A 23862-nucleotide genomic window follows, 5' to 3' on the forward strand; every position below is an offset into this window, starting at 1 on the left:
TCTGTTGAGACTTTCTATTTCCTCTTGAGTCAGCTTGAGTACATTGTGTGCTTCTAAGAATTTGACCATTTCATCTAGGTTATCCAGTTTTTTTCCATACAGTTGTCAATAATAGTCTGTCATTATTCCCTTTACTTCTATTGGATCAGTTGTAGTGTCCCCTCTTTCAATTTTTATTTTGGTTATTTGTATCTTTTCTTTGTCAGTTTTGCTAAAAGTCTGTCAATTTTATTGATCTTTTCAAAGAACCAGCTTCTGGTTTTATTGATTCTATTGTTTTTCTGGTTTTGATTTTATTTATTTCTGCTCTGATCTTTATTATTTCCTTTCTTCTGATAGGTTTAGGCTTAGTTTACTCTTCTCTTCTAGTTCCTAGAGTTGTCAAGTTAGGCTGTTAATTCGAGATCTTTCTTCTTTTTTTTAATGTAGGCATTTATTGCTATTAGTTTCCCTCTGAGTACTACCTTTGCTGCATTCCATATGTTTTTGGTATATTGTACTTTCAATTTCATTTGACTCTAAGAAATTTGTGATTTCTCTTTTGATTTTTTCCTTGACCCATTGGTAGTTTAATAATGTGTTGTTTAATTTCCATATGTTTGTGTGTTTTCCAGTTTTTTTTTGTTTTGTTTTGTTACTGATTTCAAGCTTTGCTCTGTTGTGGTCAGATAAAATGCTTTGTATCATTTTAATCTTTTTAAACTTAGCAAAACTTGCTTTGTGACCTAAAGTGTGGTCTATCCTGGAGAATGATCCATGTGCACTGGAGTAGAATGTGTATTGTACCATTTTGGAGTGGACTGTTCTATATACGTGTGTTAAGTCTAGTTGGTTTATACTGTCATTCAGGTCCTCTGTTTCCTTGCTGATCTTTTTTCTAGATGTTCTGTCCAGTTTTGAAAGTGGTGTATTGAAGTCTCCAACTTTTATTGTGGTAAAATCTATTTCTCCCTTCACTTCTATCAATGTTTGCTTTGTATATTTAGGTGCCCCAGTGTTGGGTGCCTATATACTTATGTTTGTTGGATCTTCTTGATTAATTGGCCCTTGTATCACTGTATAATGTCCATCCTTATCTCTTCTGACAGATTTTGTCTTAAAGTCTACTTTGGTATTAAGATTGCCACCCCAGCTCTCTTTTGATTATTATTTGCATGGAATTTTTTTTTTTCATCCTTTCACTTTCAGCCTATTTATGTCCTTGGGTTTAAGATGTGTCTCTTATAAACAGAATATAGTTGGATCATTTTTTTAATCCATTCTGCCACTCTCTGCCTTTTAATTGAAGCATTTAATCCACTTATATTCACTGTAATTACTGATAAGAAGTGACTTACTTCTGCTGTTTTGTGATTTTTTTTTTGTGTGTCTTAAGCCTTCTTTGTCTTTGTCCTTTAGTACTGCTTGCTTTTGTGCTTTGTTATTTTATTGTAGTGAGCCTTTTCGGTTCCCTTCGCCTTTCCTTTTGTGCACATGTTTTATATATTTTATTAGTGGTTACCATGGATATTAAATTTAAGAGCTTGTATTTATAACATTCTAGGGTAAGTTGGTACCAATTTAACTTCAGTAACATGCAAGAAATTCTATATACTATTCCTCTTCCCCCTTTTTGTTGTTATTATCACTAATTATGTCCTTATATTTCATGTGCTCTGTAACCTAATTTTATCCTTACCTTTTATAGGTTTGTTATTAAAAAACATGAACGACAAAACATTTAGAATTATCAAGCATGAATACCTTATTTCTAACCTTTATACTAGTCCATGCGTTTCCCTTTATTAGGGATCTTTCTTTTATGTATAGCTTTGAATCTTGGCTGTAATCTTTACAGGAGCAGATCACCAGATCTTTTCTCCCACAGAGCCACTGGTGGGTTTGAACTGCCATCATTTCAGTTAGCAGCTGAGCACTTTAACCATTGCACCACTTGGGCTCCTTTTTAATGCATTTACAAACCTATAAATATGTGTATATATTCTTGTTGTCTCTTTTTTATAGAACTAGCATGCCATAGGTACTATTGAGTTCTTCTTCACTTTTTTCTTTAATAAATCTTGGCAGTCATTCCACATCAGTACAGAAAGTGCCTCCCTGTGCTTCTTTGCAGTGGGTTTTAAGTCTGGATGTACCAAGCGTATCTAACCAGATGGACTCAGAGGTTGTTGCTAGTGTCCAGCTTTAGCAGGCAATGGTGTGGTGAAGGCCCTTACTCTCATGCCACCCCTCACCTGTGCAAGTCTGTCTTTAGAACCACTGCCTGGAAGTGGGATCACTGTTAGAGGGCACAGGCCTTGGTGATTTTTTAAAAAATGTTATTGTAAAATATATATAACATAAAATTTGCCATTTTAACCGTGTTTAAGTGTACAATTCAGTGGCATAATTACATTCACCATGTTATGTAACCACTATCACTATTCCCAAAACTTCTCCATCACCGTTAAGCAATAACTTCCTATTATTCCTACCCATCAGCCCCTGAAAACCACTAATCTGCTTTCTGTCTCTCTGTATTTACCTGTTCTAGAGATTTCACATAAATGGGATCATACAATATGGGGCCTTTTGTGTCTGACTTATTTCGCTCAGCATCATATTTCCAAGGTTCATTCATGTCGTAGCATGTATCAGAACTTCATTTCTCTTTATGGCTGAGTAATATTCCATCGTATTTATGTACCACATTTTGTTTACCCATTCATCTGTTGATGGACATTTGAGTTGTTTCTCCCTTTTGGCTATTGTGAATAGTGCCTCAGTGAACACTGGTTTACAAATATCCGTTTTGTTCCTGCTTTCTAGTCTCTTCAGTAGATACCTAGGAGAGAAAATACGGGGGCATATGGTAATTGTATGTTTAATTTTTTTTTTTGAGGGACCATCAAACTGTTCTCCATAGCAGCTGCTCCATTTTACTGGGGAATGGTATTTAGATTTCAGGATCTGGAGCTTGGGGTGCTAATTGCTACTGGGCAGTCATGGCTTCTCAGCCCTCTCATACATATATACACGCTGTTAGATCTATATAGAGTTCTATATCTGTCTATGTATATATATTGAAAACCATAAATTCTAATCCAATACCCCAGGGTTTATGCAAGCCCTTTTACCAATAGTGAGAACACTGGCTCCCATTATCCTTGGCATATTTGCTTATTAGTCAGTCTCCCAGCATGTAACCAATGTTCTCATCTTGTCAATAACCTTCTTGGCCCTGGTCACGCTGGCCAGCACTGTGCTCAGCCATCTCCTCCCTTGGACCCTGACTGCACTGACCACCCCAGAACAAGTACATACATACTCTATGTAACTCACTTTGTCCTACTGACATTTCATTTGCTGTCTGGGGTAACATGTATATGCACCTTACCACCACCATCATGCACAGACAGAAATAAGCAAACACCACTGATATATAGTATCATGGACTGGGGCTGGTGGGGGGGATCCGTGAAACCCATCTTGACCTGAGGTCAAAATTTAAGAATGCCTGCCTCACCGCAATCCTAGGTGTGTAATACCATTATTCCCATTTTGCAGAGGAGAAAACTGAGTCTCACAAGAGAATCAAGGGGCTTTCTGAGGGTGGCACAGCTGGTAGGTGGGGGAACCAGCCTCTTGGACTGGTGATGCTCCCTTTATCTAGTTTGTTGCACTTTGTGGGTTTTTTAACATTAAAAAAAAAAAAAATGTAGGCATTCTTGAGCCCATCTGTAACTTTCTTCTCCCTATTTCTGTCACGTGGTCTTAAGCTTTGTGGTCTTGAGTCACCTGCCTTGGGCATGCTCCAGCACCTGACTTCCTCATTCATCTCTGCTTCAGCCACACTGGACATCTTCCAGTCCCTGGAATGAACCAGTCCTTCTGGTGACAGAGTCTACACATGCTGTCCCCTGCCTGGGGTGCTTTTCCTCTTCTTGCCCTTTTTCTAGTTAATTTCCATTTGGTTTCTTGGAGCATCCCTTACACATGAAGCCTCCCCTGCCTCATTCACCCTCCCTAACCACCAGGCTTGATCAGGACTGGTTTTCCCTCCACTGAGCCAACGATTCATACTCGTGGTCCACAGTTTAAGAAGGTACCAAAGGGTATTCAGTAACGAGGCTCCCATCCATCCTTGTCTTCAGCCACACAGTTCCCGAACCCAAAGGCAATTCACGTCACCAGTTTTTGTGTATTGTGCCAGAGGTGTGCCTGGCATGTATAAGCAAATACATATTCTTTTCCTTTTTGTTCTATATATGCTATCTTATTCACAATATTGTACTCCTCCTCTTCTTTTTTTTTTTCCTTTTCTTCTCAGTCTATTGCTGATGGTACCACCACTTGGGAAAATTGTATGGCAGTGTCTGTATCCTATGGGTCATATCCTCTGGCCCAGCAGTTCCACTTCTGGGTATATACCCAGGAGAAATGAGGGCCCATGTCTGCCAAAAGACTTTCACATGAATATTCATAGCTATGATATTTAGAATAGCTCAAACTAAACACAACCTAAATGCCGAACAACATGCAAATAGATAAATAAATTGTAGCATACCCGTGCAGTGGAATACTTGGAATACTACACACAGTAGCAAAAAAAGAATGAATTACAGTTATGTGGAACAAGCTAGATGAATCTCCCTGGGATGATACTGAGTGAGAGAAGCCAGACACGGGAGTACATACTGTGTGATTCCATTGATGTGGGGTTCCATGTCAGGCAGAACAAATCCATAGTGAAAAAAGCCCAGATGTTGCTTACCTTTCCAGGGACTATTAAGTGGGCATATGGCTGCCTGCTGGGGCTGGGAAAGTTTTACACTGGATCTGAGTGGTGGTTACTCAGGTGTACACCTATGTAAAAATACATCCAGGTACACGCTTAAGATTTGTGCATATGACTGTATGTAGGTTATACTTCAATATAAGTTTAATATTTTCCATGTAGGTAAATAGATAGCTTTCATAACTTTTATTATGTTAACATTTACCATTTCAACCATTTTTACATGTACAATTCAGTGACATTAATTGCATTCACCATGTTGTGCAACCATCACCACCATCCATTTCCAAATTATTTTCTTCACCCTTGACAGAAACTCAGTACCCCTTAAGCAATGTCTTCCCCTTTCCTACCCCTAGTAACCAGTAATAAACTTCAGACTCTATGCATTTTCCTAGTCTGGATACTTCATGTAAGTGGGATCATATGATATTTGTCCTTTTGTGTCTGGCTTATTTCGCTCAGCATCACTTTTCCAAGATTCTTCCATGTTGTAGCATGCATTAGAACTTAATTTCCCTTACTGGCTGAGTAATATTCCATTGTACATACAGATCACATTTTGTTTATCCATTCGTCTGTTGAAGGACGCTTAGGTTGTTTCCACCATCTGACTGTTGTGAATAATGCCACGATGAATGTTGGTGTAAAGTATCTGTTTGAGTCCCTGCTTTCAATTCGTTTGAGTGTATACCTAGGAGTGGAATTGCCAGGTCACATGGTAATTCTATGTTTAACTTTTTGAAGAACTTCCATACCATCTTCTACAGTGGCAGCACCATTTTACAGTCCCACCAGCAATGGATGGAGTTTTCAATCTCTCCACATTCTCACCAACACTTGTCATTTTTCTGATCTTAGCCATCCTGGTGGGAGTGAAGTGGCATCTCATTGTGGTTTTCGTTTGCATCTCCTTGATGACTGATGATGTATATCTTTGTCATCATTTCCTTTTATTCCATAGCAACTCTGTGGAGTCCACGCTAGTGAAATCCCCTCTTACCAGATGAGGAAACTGAGACACAAGGACAAGTATATGTTATATAATCCCCTGTGATAAGGAAGAGATCATAAGGGTCTAGCTCAGTGTTTGAATGGAATTGGCTCTCGTGCTGGACAGGAAGGCAAGTAAAGCCAAGGGTTTGGTTCAGGTGAGGCTGGTACACCCACAGGTGCTGACATGCTCGTGTGGTCTGCAATGAGCTCACAGTCCATTTCTTCAGTCACCCTGTCTTTCACTGAGGGCCACATTTGCTTTGTGTGGTTCCCTCAGAAGCCACTACCAATGTAAACATCAGCCCCAAGTTGTCTTTTCTTGGTGAAAATACTCTAAGTCAGCCTTAGGTGCTAGGCAATTTCCTAGTGGCTTAAGAAGCCCAGTTCACCATCACCAGCCCAGACACACCAGCAGAAGGACTATTGGTCATAGGCAAATAGTCTCTGGGGTCACAGAGGAGAAGGAAAGGTTGGCTGTGCCCCAATCAGGATTGACAGGAAGCAACAAGCAGGGGGGCTCCAGAGGGTGTCTGACTTTAAGCAGGATGTGCTGCCATTGTTATTAAAGGAACCCGTTGGTGATTCAAACCATACAGATATCTGCAAGCTAAAAATGAGCTGGCAAACCCTCTTGTACTCCAGTCCATGTCTTAGTCATCTAGTGCTGCTATAACGGAAATACCAGAAGTGGATGGCTTTAACAAAGAGAAATTTATTTCTTCACAGTAAAGTCGGCTAGAAGTCCAAAATCAGGGTGTCACCTCCAGGGAAGGCTTTCTCTCTCTGTCAGCCTTCTTATCAATCTTCTCCCAGACTAGGAGCTTCTCTGCCCAGGGACCCCAGCATCCCACGCTCTGCTCCCGGCACTGCTTTCTTGGTGGTATGAGGTCCCCAACTCTCTGCTTGCTTCCCTTTCCTTTTAACTCTTGTAAGATAAAAGGTGGTGCAGGCCACACCCTAGGGAACTCTCTACATTGGATGAGGGATGTGACCTTAGTAAGGGTGTTAGGATCCCACCCTAATCCTCTTTAACATAAAATTACAGTCACAAAATGGAGGACAACCACACAATACTGGGAATCATGGCCCAGCCAAACTGATACACACATTTGTGGGGGGAAGTAATTCAATCCATGACAGTCCACCACTGGGAGGCAGCTGCTGTCATCTCCCCACTCTTTCTCCTGTGGTGTGGTCACACAAATGTGCATGTACACACACACTTGCACACACATGCACAAATGCATGCACGTGTGCACACACAATGCATACACACACCCCTACTCATGCACACATGCAATGCATGCAAACATGTGTACATGCATGCACATGCGCCCACACACAGAGAATGCATGCACATACCTGTACATGCACACACATACAATGCATGCATACATGCACACACATGCACACACACATGCAGTGAGTACGCAAATGCATACATATGTGCACACACACAATTCATGCACACATTTGTACACATGCACACACATGCATGTAGCTATCTTTTTTAGGTGTACATTTTTTCTTTTACAAAAATGGGGCTATACTATAAAGATTATCCTGCAAATTACTTTTTTCTTTGGTAACATATCAAAGACATCTCCCTCAGTTGACACCTGTAGTTCTCCTTTTCTTTTTAACTTTGTTTTATGGAGAGTTTCAGTCATTTACAAAAGTAGATAAAATAGTGTCATGGACCCACATGGCTCCATCACCCACTGTTACCAGGTTATGAACAGATGGCCAGCCTTGGTTCATCTGTACCCCAACCCCGCCTTGGATTATTTTTTATGCAAATCTCAGACTTCATTTAACTTCATCTGTAACTATTTCTGTATATATCTGTAAAGATATGGACTGTTAAAAAAATACAGTCACAGTTACCATCATCACATGTTAAAATGCTAACAAGAATCAAGGACTATCAAATAGCCAGTCAATATTCAGTTTTCCTTGACGGTCTCATAAATATGGTTTCACAGTACGTTCAAATCAGGATGCGAAATGCATTTGGCTGAGAGTCTCCTATGCCTCTACATCTCTAGATTCCCCTCCTTTGCAGTTTGTGTTGGAGAAGCTGGTGGTTTGTGCTGCAGTTGCTCACAGTCCTGTGAGTTGCATCTCAGTGGTATCATTTAGCATGTTCTGCTGTCTCCTGTATTTCCTCTATACTAGCTGCGCAATGTGAGCTAGACTAAAGGCCTGATCAGACTCAGGCTTGTTGTCTTTGGCCAGACAGCCTCCTAACAGGTGTTCCACCACCTCCTTTTTCATGGCTGTGTGATGTTCCACAGGATAGGTGTAGAACAGTTCATTTAACTGGATGAACATTTAATTTATTTCCAATTTTTAAGTATATTGTCTTCTAGATGGGCCATTCTTGGTCATATCAATGTGTTGATAACCAGCTGTTATGGGCCCATTTAGAGGGCAGTGGTGGTTCAGTGGTAAGAGTTCTCACCTTCTATGTGGGAGACCCAGGTTCAATTCCAGGCCATTGCACCTTATGCGCAGCCACCACCCATCTGTCGGTGGAGGCTTGCACGTTGTTTGGATGCTGCACGGGTATCAGCAGAGCTTCCAGACTAAAACAAACTAGGAAGAAAGGCCTGACACTCTACTTCCAAAAATCAGCCAGTGAAAACCCTATGGATCACAACAGTCTGATCTGCTACCAATTATGGAGATGGTGCAGGACCAGCAGTGTTTCGTTTTGCTGTGCATGAGGTCCCCATGAGTGAGGGGATCGACTCAGCAGCAGCTAATACCTACAGCATGGGCCTGTTTGGAGAGAAAAGAGGGAGTGTGTGTGTGTGTGTGTGTGTGTGTGTGTCTGCACGGAGGTGGAGTGGTATACCAGAGTCTTTGTATTTTCTTGAAACAGGGCAAGGGATCCCATTGTCAGGAAAAGAGTGAATTTATTAAGTGCTATCTGATTATAGGACTGTGGGCATGATTGTAATCAACCTCGGGGCAAATTATGCCCCCTTCCTGGGTGCTCTTAGGGAGAGACGGGGGAAAACGGGAGCTTCCTGGAAGAAGCCACCAGGTGCAGCACGAAGTTGGCCAGGGCCATCTGTTCAGTCACAAACCTGAGGGTTCTTCATTCCAAGAAAGGAGATACTGGAGCAAACAGGGTGAGCCCTCATGCACGATGTTTCGGGTCCAGGGCTGCGTCCCAGCTGCCTGGAACACAGAAGAGCCATGGTGGCCCGATTGAAGTGGGTGGAGGTGAGGAAGTGGAGGGAGTGAGTGTAGACCAGTTCTTCCACAAGCTGATTTTGGTGCATGAGAGTAGTGAAAGGGTGCATCTCCAAAGCAAAGGCCAGAGAGGAGGTTAGGTTTACCATGGAAACCTGCATGGAAATGTTCATGGGGGGAGCCAGTGGGGAGAGAGCAAAGACAGGGCTCTGGTTGTTTAAAAGCCAGCTGGGGAGGGCAAAGAAGGGGAGAAAGGCGGGGAGAGGAGGCAGGCCTGAGACCTAATGCAGGTGGAACCCAGGAGGGGGTCAATGGGGATACAGGCTAGTTCAAGGGTCTGGAGGGAGTTCCTGTCTATGGCTTGTAAGTAGCTTTGTCTTTTAAATTCTTTTTTTATTTTATTGAGGTGAAATTCTCATGACATAAATTAACCATTTTAAAGTGAACAATCCTGGGGCATTTAGTTCATTTGCAATGTTGTATGACCACCACCTCTATCTAGTTCCAAGACATTTTCATCATTCCAAAAGGAAACCCAATACACATTAGCCGTCTCTCCCCATTTTCCCCATCCCTGGCCCCTGGCAACTGCTAATCTGCTTTCCATCTCTGTGGCTTTATCTGGTCTAGACTTTCATATAAATGGGATCATACAATGTGCGTCCTTTGTGTCCGCCTTCTTTTACTCAGCATAATGTTCTCAGGGTCTGTCCATGTCATAGCATGTGTCAGAACTTCATTCCTTTTTATGGCTGAGTAATATTCCATTGTGTGGTTAGACCATATGCTGTGTATCCATTCATCCGTTGATGGACGTTTGGGTTGTTTCCTCCTTTTGGCTATTGTGAAAAGTGCTGTAATGAACATGTGTGTACATGTATTTGAGAATCTATCTTCAATTCTTCTGGGTATGTACCTAACCAAAACCAAAACCAAACTCATTGCTGTCAAGTCGATTCCAATTCATAGTGACGCTATAGAGCAGAGTAGAACTGCTCCATAGGGCTTCCAAGGAGCGGCTGGTGGATTTGAACTGCTGACTTTTTTGGTTAGCAGCTGAGCTCTTAACTACTGCACCACCAGGGCTCCTGGATATGTACCTAGTAGTGAGTAAATAGTAGTAGGTGTGTAAGTATAGTACTGTTGTGTGCCATTGAGTCGATTTCTACTCATAGTGACCCTATATGACAGAGTAGAACTGCCTCATATGGTTTCCTAGGCTGTAATCTTTACTGGAGCAGATCTCCAGGTCCTTTCTCCTGTGGGAGCAGTTGGTGGGTTTGAACCACCAACCTTTCATTTAGCAGCTGAGCACTTAACCATTGTGCCATCAGGTCTCCATAAATATAGTACTAGTAGTATGTAAATATAGCCATAACACTGGACTCAAGCATACCAACAATTATGAAGATGGCGCAGGACCAGGCAACGTTTTGTTCTGTTGTAAATGAGGTCACCATGAGTCAGAGCTGGCTCAATAGCAACTGTCATGGACTGAATTATGTACCCCAAAAAAATGTGTGTATCGCTTTGGCCAGGCCATGATTCCTGGTATTGTGCGGTTTTCCTGTATGTTGTAAATCCTGCCTCTATGATGTTAATGAGGGAGGATGGGCAGCAGTTGTGTTAGTAAGGCAGGACCTGATCTACAGGACTGGAATGTGTCCTGAGGCAATGTCTTGTGATACAAGACAGAAGTGAGCAGAGAGACAGGGGGACCTCATACCATCAAGAAAGCAGTGCTGGGAGCAGGGCGCGTCCTTTGGACCAGGGGAACATTGACGAGAAGGCCAACAGAGAGAGAAAGCCTTCTGCTGGAGCTGACGCCCTGAATTTGGACTTTTAGCCTACTTTACTGTGAAGAGATAAACTTCTCTTTGTTAAAGCCATCCACTTGTATTTCTGTTGTAGCAGCACTGGATGACTAAGACAGCAACTAACAATAACAACAATGTGTAAACGGTTTTTCCTTACACAGTGAAGTCACAGGCAAGGTCTTCTTTGTGGGCTCTAGGCTGCCCACGTGGTCATAGGACACAGTGTGAGAGTCTCCTCTGCCAGCGCCCCCCAGGCTGCCTGGGCTCTCCTACGGCCTTTCCTCAGCCCTGCAGCGTTTGCTGCCTGCACCCTGCCATGTTCTGGCCCCTCCGCTTAGCTACACAGGCCTCCTCCAGCCACGTGGCTGGCTCCCCAGGAGGTAGGGTGGACAGGCAGGGAGCAGGACTACCTGCAAAAGGGTGGGGCTCCTGCTAGTCCTAACCCACACAGGACAGGGGTTGTGGATTCCTGTGATCCTTTTTTGCTTTAAACACGAGAAATTATTTGAGACAAGTGTCAAACACAAATCAAAGGGGGTGGTTTTTTACAGGTTCACAGTTTTCCTACCTGCAGTCACAATATTCACTAAAAACACAATTTCAAGCATTTACACATCTTCTAGACCCACTGTGGAAATGCCACCTCTCAGAGAAGCTCGGGGGTATGGTTCCCCTACAGGACAGGTTCACAGAGAGAAGCTATCCTCTGCCCGGCTAGGTTCTTTAGGCTACTGATCCCTTCTGGAACATTCACTGAGTGCATCCCACAGCCAGGTGCATTTACAGAGGTGTTTTTTTAATCTCAAAATGACCCTGTCACATGTGAATTATCGTCCCAGTTTTACAATGAGGATCTTGAAGTTCAGAGGTTATATAAGCACTGGCATACAGGCTAATCATCAAAAAACCACATAAACTTCAGCTCTTTATTATTAGGTGAGCAACAGGTGTAGGACAGGTACGATAAGTACTTAGAGCTAGCTGTTGTTGTGCTTACATACTTTATCTCATTTAATCCTATGACAACCTTGGAGGCAAAGCCATTGCCCTTCCTCCTCACCGCCCAGCCACCCACCTCTTTATTCTTTACAGAGAAGAAAATTGAAGCTCAGAAAGGGCAGCTGTCTCACCTAAGGTTACACCATCCAGTCATGTCAGGGCCAGGACATGGACTGGGTTTCGGAAATACCACATAGTGTCTCCAGAGGGAGGAGCTGGGATTCGAACCCAGGGCTTACCTTGCCCAGCCAGTGCAATTTTAATATGCCCACCTGGGGCCAACTGTGGGCTCCTGAAGGCAGGCTGAGAGCTATACTATTTTTTGGCCGTTTTCCATGCCGGCACCTGGCCATGTCCCCGAGTGTTGCTGTTCCTGTGAAGGGCAGGTCCCGGGAGTGAGGCCAGACAGGTGGCCTCTAGACATGGTGGGGAGCAGTGAGAGGAGCCCAGGGCTCTGAGAATTAGATCTGGCCTGGCTGGGGAGTGAGCCATAAACAGGTAGCCCCAGGCAGCGAGGGCTTCTTGAGAAAGGTGATGAGGTGGTACTGGAGAGAGGTGTCTGGCCAGACGGAGAAGCCTCCTGCCCTGGGGAGACAGAGCGGTGTCAGGTGAAGGTTCCTGGACCTTCTCAGGGCCAGAGGTCTGCGGGGGCGGGGGGCTTGGTGAGAGAGGTCTCCAGGGCTGGTGGCTGGAAGCCAGGAGAGAAAACTGTCAGGTGGGTGAGTACCTGTTCCATCCAGAGAAAGCAGGTAGGGAGAGGGGGAGAAGGAGGGAAGGGGGGAAGAGAGATGAGAGAGACAGACAGACAAGGGACAGAAGGGAGAGAAGAGGCAGAGATGGAGAGGGGAAGCAGGTCAGCAGGGAAGTTGTATGCCCAGGACACCCTGGTGTCAGATAAGGCACGATGGTGCACAATGGTTCTGGGATGGTGAGAGAAGAATTTGAGGGAGACAGAGGCATGTGATCCCACATCTGTAATTCCAGAGCACAGTGGGAGCAGGGGGTGTCAAATTTACAGTTGGTGTTAGTTGCCATCGAGTCCATTTCAACTCATGGTGACCCCACGTGTGCAGAGCGGAACTGCTTTATAGGGTTTTCAAGGCTGTGGCCTTTCAGAAGCGGATCACCAGGCCTGTCTTCCTCTGTGCCTCTGGGTGGGTTCGAACCACCAACCTTTCAGCTAGTAGTTGAGTATTTAACCATTTGTGCCACCCAGGGGCTCTAAATTTACAAAACCACCCATAATGGAGGGCTGCGATTCTGGTGACAGCTTGGACTAGGATGGCGACAGAGACGTGGTTGGTGTGGTGGGGTCAGTTCCATCGGCCAGTCCTGTTGGTCTTTGACAATTTCTGATCATGCCTTCCTACCAGTGAGAACAACTTGTACATATATCCCCAAGATACTGTTTTCTATAAACTATAGTTTACATATACTGCTATAAATTCTATACTCCATAAACACGTAACAAAGTAAACATTCAAAAGAATGAGATTTTCTTCAACAAATAAACTCCAAAGGGGAAGAACATCAGCTAAAACAAAACATCCGGTAACCACATTGTGTAAACTTTATTTGGATCCTGATCAACAAACGGTTAAAGTAAAAATGTTTGAGACAGTTGGAGGTCTGAACATGAACTGGATATTTGACATTAAGGAATTGTTCATTTAAAAAAATTTATTATGGTAAAATATATATATAACAAAACGTTTGCCCTTTTAACCATTTTTAAGCATACAATTTAGCAACGTTAATTACATTCACCATGTTGTACAACCATCACCACTATCCATTTCCAAAAGTTTTTCATCACCCCAAACAGAAACTCAGCACCCCTTTAGCCATAACTCTCCACCCATCTGCCCCCACCCTTGGTAACTGCTAATAAACTTCTGTCTGTATGCATTTGCCTTTTCTAGATATTTCACACAAGTGGGAACATATGATATACGTCCTTTTGTGTGTGGCTTATTTCACTCAGCATTATGTTTTCAAGGTTCATTTATCCATGTAGTGGCATGTATCAGGGCTTCATTTCTCTTTATGGCTGAATAATATACTCCATTGTATGTGTATATACCGCATTTTGTGTACCCATTCATCTCTCGATGAACACTGGGTTGTTTCTACCTTTTGGCTATTATGAATAATGCTGTAGTAAATATTGGTGTACAAGAATCTGTTTAAGATCCTGCTTTCAATACTCTTGAATATATACCTAGGAGTGGAATTGCTGGGTCGTAGGAGTTATTTATAGGCTCAGCCAGGACTCTTGTGTGTATGTGATGATTGGATTTATATATCTCAGAGTCTCAGGCTGCTGTGCGAAAAATGGATTTGGTGTGGTCTTGGCGGGAAAGACATAGCAAGACCAAGAATAGCAGGGGGCAGGGGCAGGTCCTCAAGCCCCAGGACTGTCTCCCATTGTGGTGTGGGCAAGAATAGAGCACTTTATTTGGTAAAACTGAACCAGATCTTGAGGGTGGGAAAAAATTCTCTCTTTTTGAAATGTACATTTCAAGATCAGCAGTGATTCTTGCACAATAAAGAACACAGTGCTGACACAAGGAAAGCTCCCAACAAACAGAGGAACCTGTTGAATGGTCCATGTAATTGTTATTGTGCTTCCTGAACATTGAGCATAACTCCAAAGCAATTCCTGGAAGTGGAGGTGGTTAACATAGCTTTTCTAAGCAAACTAGGCATTTGAGGGATCATTTGTGTATTGAGGGAGGAAAGAAGGTGCAGAAAGGGAAAGAGGAATTTTGCAATCTCTGTTCCAGCTGAAGGAAGAGGTCAGTCAATACGTCATTCTCTCATTCCCCTTTCCCAGTCCCCAACAGTCTGATTGAAAAGGAAAAGATGATTATCATGTCCTAGGTATCAGAATACTAGGAATAATGTTGCAAAAACACCTAGCACTTTCCTGAGTCTGAGTCTCCTCTGTAGTATCTATCCTCCCAACCCCTCCAGGTGTTTCATATGGCTTCTCCCCAGGCCTGTGGATCTCAACACGGAATGCTCACTCATTCTCCCAGAACTTGGCTGTGTTCCCACTTTCCTTGGGTTATTTAAAACGTCTCATAGAACAAGGCTGTGATGCCACCTATCATTAGCAGGGGGCACCCTCTAATGTATATACTTACTGAGAATCTCAGACATTCAGGGTTCTTTGTTCTGAATATGTAACTTGTCACCTTGCTTTGTCAGCTTTGTAAGTTCCAATTCTGTTTAATAAATTTGCTCAAAAAGAGATATGTCAGTAATACCAACACCTGGGAACAGCCCGAATGTCCATCAACAGTAGAGTGGATAAATACATTGTGATACATTCGTCTAACAGAATGCCCTGCAGCCGTGAAAATGAGTAAACCATTGCTACATGCAACATCATGCATGAATTGCACCAACAACATTGAGCGAAAGAAACCACTCACAAGAGTATGTGTTGTATGTTATCATTTATATACGGAGCCCTGGTGGCACAATGGCTGAGTGCTCAGCTGCTAACTGAAAGGTTGGTGGTTTGAACCTACCCTGCGGCTCCACAGGAAAAGACTTGGCCATCTGCTCCCGTAAAGATTACAGCCTAGAAAACACTATGGGACAGTTCTACTCTGTCACATGGGGTTGCTGTGAGTCGGAATCAACTCGACAGCACCTAACACCACCACCACCACCACCATATATATATAACGTTCAAACTCGAGCAAAACTCATCTAAGGTAATAAAGGGCATGATAGTGTTTACCCTTCTTGGGTTGGGTAGGCTGGCCAGGGCACGAGGAAACTTCTGGGAGCTGGCAACATCTGTCTCTTGAAATGGGAGCTATTTATGTGTTAGTTTATGAAAACGTGAGCTGTACGCGTATGATACACACACTTTCTCTATGTATGTTAGAGTTTGAAAAGCCGCATGGGTACAAAACTCTAACCTGCTTAACCACAGTCCTGTTTTTTTTCTCACAGACTGATGAACAATGTGAGTTGAAAGCCATCGAAAAAGATAAGCTGGTGGTACCTCTGCCACCCAAGGAAGCATGCAAATGCAACAAAGAAGACTTGGCCAAAGCATTTTACGTAAGAATTGAATTTGCATCTAACATTGATTACAATAAGGTGTTTAGATCAAAAAGAGCAACACAAAAAGCCTCCAAAACTGCCTTGAAATTCTATGTTGTAAAACGTTTATATTAGCATTGTTAGAAAATACTATCAGCGTGGACCGTATCATTGTCGTGGTCGTCAGTAGTGATTCTTCCCAACGTTCTCCTTCCAAACACTCTACACATTATTGTCTTAATCCTCTCATCTGCAGATGATGAAACGGAGGCATAGGGAATGAAGTAATTTGCCCAGGTTGACACAGTTAGGAAGTAGCACAGCCTGTTGTTGAATCCAAGTATTTTGTCATCAAAACTCAAACTCTGCAACCATCCTTTAGTCCCATCTTTTGTCTTTTATAATCCATAGTGTGGCCAGTTACTTCAACCAAATTTTCACAGGCTCCTCAAATGAATTTGAATTGCTGTCCAGTGCAAGACAAGTAACACCCGCAATCAGCCAAGGCTGAGGCGGAAGAACATTGCTTGTTTTTGTTTTTAATTTTCTTTACTTAGAAAACTGAGCAAACATAATGGTGTGTGTGTGTGTGTGTACTCATAACCCACCACACTTTTGGAAAACAAAAATCTGCCAAGAATGGGGCCCGTGTCACAACTTCAAGCAAGTTGGAAGGCAGTACTTCACGCCAGCTTTCCTTGAGAATAATCTAGACATCTATTTAAATTCAAGGCCTGCGTGTATTCCGAGAGAGGGAGGAAATATTTTTTTCTCTGCCTAGACATTTTCTCTGTGAATGAGCCTGATTTTCTTTCTCTATTCAAAAGAATCTAACATGAGTTCAGCTCCCCTCGCCTCCTGCACACATTTATCTCCGAGTGGAACTTTCTCGTTGTTGAGTTTTTAAAAACAAGAATACCTTTGCTGAGATCAGAACAACAGCATTCCCTTACACTATGCTTGACTCTTAAATTAGTTATATTTAATGAGTAAATATACGTTAAGAGCTTGGAGCCATGACTAGACAATATAGGCGTGATATAATAGTTTTAGCTATTATTGTTTCTAAGGACAGGCCTATTTTTTTAAAGAAAAAAGGATAAGTGTTTCTGCATTTCTGGAATTCCATGTCTAATTCCATTTGTTGAAATTTAGGCCGGAGATATTCATTTTGCTATAACCTTAGGGCAGTTTTCTGTTTGTTTCTTTGTTTGTTTTTCAGTTGCCATTCAGTCAATTCCAACTCATGGCGACCCCACGTGTGTCAGAGTAAAACTGTGTTCCATAGGATTTTCAGTGGCTGATTTTCTTTGGAAGTAGATCACCAGGCCTTTCTTCCGAGATGCCTCTGGGTGAACTTGAACCACCAACCTTTCAGTTAGCAGCCAAGCCCTTAACTGTTTGTACCACCCAGGAACTCTAGTGCAGAATAATTAAACTGCACTGTCGGGAGTCTTTGAATAAATTCCCTCTCCTTTGTGGACAAGCTCATATTTGTCATCATCAGAGAAGCTGGTTCCAGGGTGGGGATTCTGTGACTCGAGCTCCTTGGTCCTCACAGGGCCCACTGGTGAACTTGGTCTTGACCGTCTCCTCTAGGTGGACTTGGAGAATGGGCTGTCAGAGTTCTCAGTGACACAACGCAGGCTGGTCCATGGCTGGAACGAGTTTGTTGCCAACAATACAGAACCCGTGTGGAAGAAATACCTTGACCAGGTAGGGCCCCAGGTGTCATGTCTGCACTTTTCTGACCAGCCTAAGCCAGGGGGCTGGGGAGTCATGCCTTGTTTAAATATTGATTGAGGGTGTCCTTGGGCAGATCTTGAGGGGTGGGACAGGGGTGCTATAAAGATAAAGAAGGCTCACCCTCCCATTCAGCAGGAGGGACAACCATGCGTACAACTACCCAGGCAGTCATGGTCATGCATGTCAGTGGCCAACTAATAGCAGACTGACTGCGTGCCAGATGTCATGCTAAGTGCTTTACAGGTACTAACTTAGTCCTTCTCATAGCCCAGTTAGGTAAATACTAATATAATCCCCATGAGGCACTGGTGGTTCAGTGGTAGAATTCTCACCTTCCATGCAGGAGACCTGGGTTCAATTCCCAGCCAATGCACCTCAAGCACAACCACCACCCATCTGTCAGTGGAGTCTTGCATGTTGCCGTGATGCTGAACAGGTTTCAGCAAAGCTTCCAGACTAAGACAGTCTGATCCCCAACCAACCATGGGGATGGTACCGGACTGGGCAGCGTTTCATTTCATTGTATATGCGGTCGCCCTGAGTCGGGGGCTGACTTGATGGCAGCTAACAATAACAATTTTCATCCCCATTTTACAGATGAGGTGCTGAAGTATACAGAGGTTGAAATATTTGCCTAGGGTTGATAGGGTTGCAAGATTCAGCAAATAAAAATACAGGACACCCAGTTAAATCTGAATCTCTGATAAACAAGGAATAACTTTTTCGTATAGACATGCCCCACAATATTGCATGGTCATATATATACTGAAACATTATTCCTTATTTGTCTGAAATTCAGATGTAACTGGATTTCCTGTATTTTATCTGGCAACCCCAATCCAACGCCACACAGCAGTAAGTGGCAGTGCTGGAAAGCGAACTGGCTCCAGAGTCTCTGTCCTTAGCCCCTGCTGTAGCTGCTGCCATGGCTCTGAATGGAAGGTGCAGAAGTCAGCTGCCAGGAAGCCATTAGGAAAAGGGGTGAAAAGTGTGAAGCAGACACGGCTGCAAGTTCCAGACTAGAAGCAAACACCCCCACCACTCACCCCTTACCAGTTCAGAAAGCCCCAGTCAATGGATAGAATTTCCCAGAAGGCTGAAGGCAATCACACAGCCTCAGTTTCCCCTCCCTGGCCCTTTGCAGCACCACTCCTTCCTCCATTCCCCACGCCACCCCTTTCCCTTCTCCGGCCCCAGTTTCCTTCCTATTGGCTCAGTGGTTAACACTTTCTTGATTGGTTGTTGAAGAACCAATCACAGCCTTCCTTGCGGCATCCTCCCTCCATCTTTCTTGAATCCCACCCTGTTCATTGTTGTATTCTCCGCACATCAGGGATGGCATTCATTGATGTATTTTTCCCTCGAAATGGGCTTGTGGGTATGCTGGTTGCTCGGCCAGCCCAGAAGCTTCCTGGAACCCAGTGTTGGGAAGAGGCAGCACAGGCTTCTGGAAGTTGGAGTTCAGGGAATAAGACTGAAGCTCTGGTGGTGGGGGGGCACTCTCCGCTCTGCAACCGGAGACTCGTCTTTGCCTAAACCAAGAAGAACAAAGCCTCCTCCAGCCACTCTGCCCTGGATGCTCCTTCCTCTAAGACTCCTTTTTCATTTTCACTGGGTGTTCTCCTTCCTTCTGCTGCCTTGTCAAAACCCACTGTTAGCTTCTTCCTTCACATGAACGTTCTCGTGCAGCTTGTTCTCTTTCTTTCCACAACAATACTGTTATCCCACTAACAATATTAACACTTCATTAATGGCATCTAATGCATTCTCCATAGTTGATTTCCTAAAATGCTTCAAAGATGCCTCTTGCAGTTGGTTAGAATCAGAGTCTGAATAAATTCCATCCATTGCCTTAGGATGATGTACCTCTTAAGTTGTTTTAATCTAAGCACATTTTTCAATCTCTGAATTCATGCTCACGGAAAGGCTTACAGAGGTCTGCAAAGTTAGCTGACAGTTTATTTACATATTGAAGACATCATCTATATAGAGAAGCATGTAGCTTAATTGAGTAAGGTTTATCTCAGAAACTTTGGATCATCTGATGCAGGTCTCAAGTTCTTGTGGAAAGGTCCTTCTGTGGGTGACACTTCTGATCACATTTCCCCTTTTGCTTTGGCTGCTGGGAAGCTCAGAGCCAAACATGCAGCCCTATTTTAACAATCATGATTTGCTGTCTAACATTCTGGCTCTCTCCCTGACCCTGATCTTTGATCTCTTCTCTCTGATCCTGTCTTTATGCGTTTGTGTTTGTGTTTCCTTTCAATTGTCTATAACACGACCCACCGTGAAATGTATCTGTGAGATGAGGGGGCAGATACATAAAACAATAAAATCCTTTCAGTATGTTTTCAGAGCAGCTGATCTCAAGAAGGACATAATTGGAGCCCCAGGGGGCTGTTTGCATTAGCAAGTTAGTGCCCAAGGCTGGACAATTGGGACATGTAGGATTTTGGGGACTGGAAGTAGTAAGAGGAGATCCACTTAGCCATGCTCGACCAGGGCTGGTGTCCTGCCAGAAGGGATAGATCCTGGCCTATAGTGTCATGAAGATATAGGGAGAAGAGACCAACAACTTAAAAACGGGCCTGGGCTGGTGTGGTGATGGGGGATGGCAAAGTCTGTTTCAGGGACAGTGTCATCATGACCCCTGGGAAGCCAGTGTCAATGAAACTGTAATGGGGGGATCACAGGTGGGTCGGGGAGGACTTTGGGATGGTCGTCATCTTCCTCCCTTAGCCTTCAGTCATTCTAGTGTTGGCCTGGAAGACTGGCCTTGACTGAATGACTGAGTCACATAAAAACCAGTAAAACCAAACTTGTTCCTGCTGAGTCGACTCCACCTCATGGTGACCCCATGTGTGCAGAGAAGAACTGCTCCATAAGGTCTTCAAGGCTGTGACCTTTTGGAAGCAGATCTCCAGGCCTGTCTTCCGAGGCACCTTTGGGTGGGTTCGTACCACTAACCTTTCAGTTAGCAGCTGAGCGCGCTTAACTGTTTGCACCATGGGATGCCAGTAATAAACTAATAGGAAAGAACCTCACTGCCCTGTTTTTCATTTTCTAGTTTAAAAACCCCCTGATCCTGCTGCTGCTGGGCTCGGCCATGGTGAGTGTGCTCACCAAGGAATATGAAGACGCCGTCAGCATCACCATGGTGAGTGTGCAAGGGGCCACCTGGGCCCAGAGGGTTGCCAAGGGGCTCACGGGGACTTCTTTTTTTATTATATAAGAAAAAGTCTTATTTTCATTTTGCAAGAAGAAAAGTTTGCTGTAGGGAAAAAAATGTAAATGTGTGTGTGTTGTAGGGAAAAAAGGTGTGTGTGTATATGTATGTGTATTATGTTATCTCCCTCTCTCTTTTTCTTGGGGAGGAATTCATGCTTTGGGACAGGGTGTATTATAGGAAGTGTTTGCACTTGGTCTGGATTCTCACTTAGCAGGTCTGTAGCATGCAACTGTGAACTACTTGTGGTCGTCTGTGCTGATCATCCTGTTCCTTGCCTTTGTGCCCTCACTTATACTATCCAGCATCCTTCCAGTTCCCTGTGCTGTGTTTACGCCTAACCATATGTAAATATGCATCTCAAACATCATTTCCAAGATGCTTCTCCTGACCTCTGTAGACTGTATTAAGTGCCCTTCTTCAGGACTTCTTTGATATCCTCTGTATTGCTCTGTATTTTTATTTTTATTTTTATTTTTTACTGTATTTTAGATGAAGGTTTAAAGAGCAAACATGTTTCTCATTAAACAATTAATACACATAATTGTTTTGTGATATTGGTTGCCAATCCCTCGACATGTCAACACTCTCCCCCCTTCTCGACCTTGGGTTCCACGTTACCAGCTTTCCTGTCCCCTTCTGCCTTCTTGCCCTTACCCCTGGGCTGGTGTGTCCCTTTAGTCTCATTTTGTTTTATGGACCTGTCTGAATCTTTGGCTGAAGGGTGAACCTCAGGAGTGACTTCATTACTGAGCTATAATGGTGTCCGGGGGCCATACTCTCAGGGTTTCTCCAGTCTCTGTCAGACCAGTAAGTCTGGTCTTTTGCATGTGTGTGTGTGAGTTAGAATTTTCTATATTTTTCTCCAGCTCTGTCTGGACTGTCTATTGTGATCCCTGTCAGAGCAGTCCCTGGTGGTAGCCGGGCACCATCTAGTTGTGCTGGACACAGTCTGGTGGAGGCTGTGGTAGTTGTGGTCCATTAGTCCTTTGGACTAATCTTTTCCTTGTGTCTTTGGTTTTCTTCATTCTCCCTTGCTCCAGATAGGGTGAGACCAGTGGAGTATCTTAGATGGCTGCTCAGAAGCTTTTAAGACCCAACGCTACTCACCAAAGTAGAATGTAGAACATTTTCTTTATAAACTATGTTACGCCAATTAAGCTAAATGTTCCCTGAGACCCTGGTCCCTAGAGCCCTCAACCTCTCTATTTCTGTATCTATATACCAGAAAGAAAGGAAAGCAAACCTAACTCCTTCTTTCCCCCATCTGGAGGTGTCCTGGTTTATCCAGCCCTCGCCCTCTTGGCTAACACTAGGTTGTTCTCATGCTTTGCCGTTGGGACCAGTGTTGCAGCCAACTCCTTTCCTGATCCCTGAGCACACACATCAAAGCTCTCTAGAAAACCAGACGTGGAATTGCTGGATCCTGGGCTTTGCATGTGGCACTGAGTCATAGCCCATTATCCACTCTCCAGAGATAGATCCCTGGAGTACCTTTTGATGGGCATCATTCCCACTTCTCTCTATTGGAGCGAGTACTCTTTTAAAATACAGAAGTAAGAGGGAAAATGCAGAACAGAATTTCAAGTTTTCATGGACTCTAGACTTCCTGGTACCATGGAGGGTAGATGAACCCCTGAAACTATTGTGCTGAGATAACCTTTAAACTTAAACCAAGAGTATCCCCTGAAGTTTTCTTAACATCAAACAGTAATTTAGCTTAACTAGTAAAGAATGTCTGCCTTGAGCATTACACTCTTTTAGGAACTATCTATATGGGATCAAAGTGACAACAGCAACTGGAAAGATTAGATAGCAACCTTAGCGGGCAGTGCGCGTATGTTAATAGGGGAGGATCAACTCAGAAAAAGAAATGGAGAATGGTTGCACAACTTGAAGAATGTCATCAATGTTACTAAATTGTACACGTAGAAACTGTTGAATTGATGTATATTTTGTTGTATATATTCTCAACAACAGCAATTTTTTTTTTTTAAATTGTAAAAAAGAAAAAAGCAAATAGTCAGGTTGGGAAGACGACCTAAACCTAGAACGCTCAGAAAATTAGACATTATATGACAGGGGACGACAAGGATTTATATATGTTTAAAATTTTATTTAACAAAAAACTTATAATAATACACTGTGCCAGATACATTATAATTTGAATTCTTTTAATACCGTATGAAGTTATCCCCGTTTTACAGATGAGGAAAGTGAGGCCTGAAGAAGTTAAGTAACTTGCCTAAATTCTCAAAACTCGTCAGAAGCAGGGCCAGAGTTTAAAGTCAGGTAGGATGGCTGCAGAGTTCGCACTTTCTTAACCACGATGGTATGAAGCGACTCAATAATAATGACAACAATTTTTCTTCTGCTTCCTTTATATCTTCTGTTTTCAGGGTTCTGAAGGAAAGTGAATGATGAAATGCCAAAGCTCTGAGAAACCCCAGCCTTCAAGCTGTGAAGCGGAAGGGAGTGTCTAGCCCAAGGCAGTGAGGATGCCTTAGGGCAGCCTGCTAACCCTGTGCCCAGTGGGGAGGAAGGGTTACAAACATTCACTAATGAGACAGGGCTTTCCTTGTACCAAAATGGAAGATGAAATTGAATCTTAACTGCAAGTAGCAAATTAGGGTATAGTTGGAATAAAGAAATTAAATGGATGTGCTTAAAAAAAAAAAGATAAAAAGCAGGCTCGTTCTACACAGTGGCATTCTCTGCACCTCTTTACAACGCTGGGCTTAGGGCCACATCTGCTGACCTGGAATGATGATTAGAATACATTGTTGAGTGAAAGGGGCAGTTTTTAAAAGGAAACGTGCTGTAGGATTCCATGTTGTACGGGTGTATGTGCAGGAAGAAATCAAGAAGGATACCCAAAAATGTGAACTTGGTGGCAGAGTTGAGGGTGACTATTCTGTTTTTTTCTTTTTTGGCTTGCTTGTTTTCTACATTTTCTGCACAGTGCACTTCTTTTGCAAGAAGAAAGGAAGTACAGTCAATGACTGTCCCCTCTCCCACCTCCCACCAGCCCA

At 43.4% G+C, this 23862-nt stretch overlaps 1 protein-coding gene across 1 annotated transcript in view; it reads left to right on the plus strand.

The window, feature by feature from the left end:
• Positions 1-23862, plus strand: part of ATP2C2 (ATPase secretory pathway Ca2+ transporting 2) — a 130464-nt gene that overhangs the window by 57678 nt on the left and 48924 nt on the right. The window contains exons 4-7 of the mRNA XM_012555924.2: positions 8946-9007; positions 15766-15876; positions 17458-17574; positions 20672-20761. Coding sequence (XP_012411378.1) covers positions 8946-9007; positions 15766-15876; positions 17458-17574; positions 20672-20761 — 380 coding nt within the window. The remainder of the gene's footprint in view (positions 1-8945; positions 9008-15765; positions 15877-17457; positions 17575-20671; positions 20762-23862) is intronic.

Source organism: Trichechus manatus, unplaced genomic scaffold (genome assembly GCF_000243295.1).
Source record: "Trichechus manatus latirostris isolate Lorelei unplaced genomic scaffold, TriManLat1.0 scaffold00053, whole genome shotgun sequence".
Lineage (NCBI taxonomy): Eukaryota > Metazoa > Chordata > Mammalia > Sirenia > Trichechidae > Trichechus > Trichechus manatus.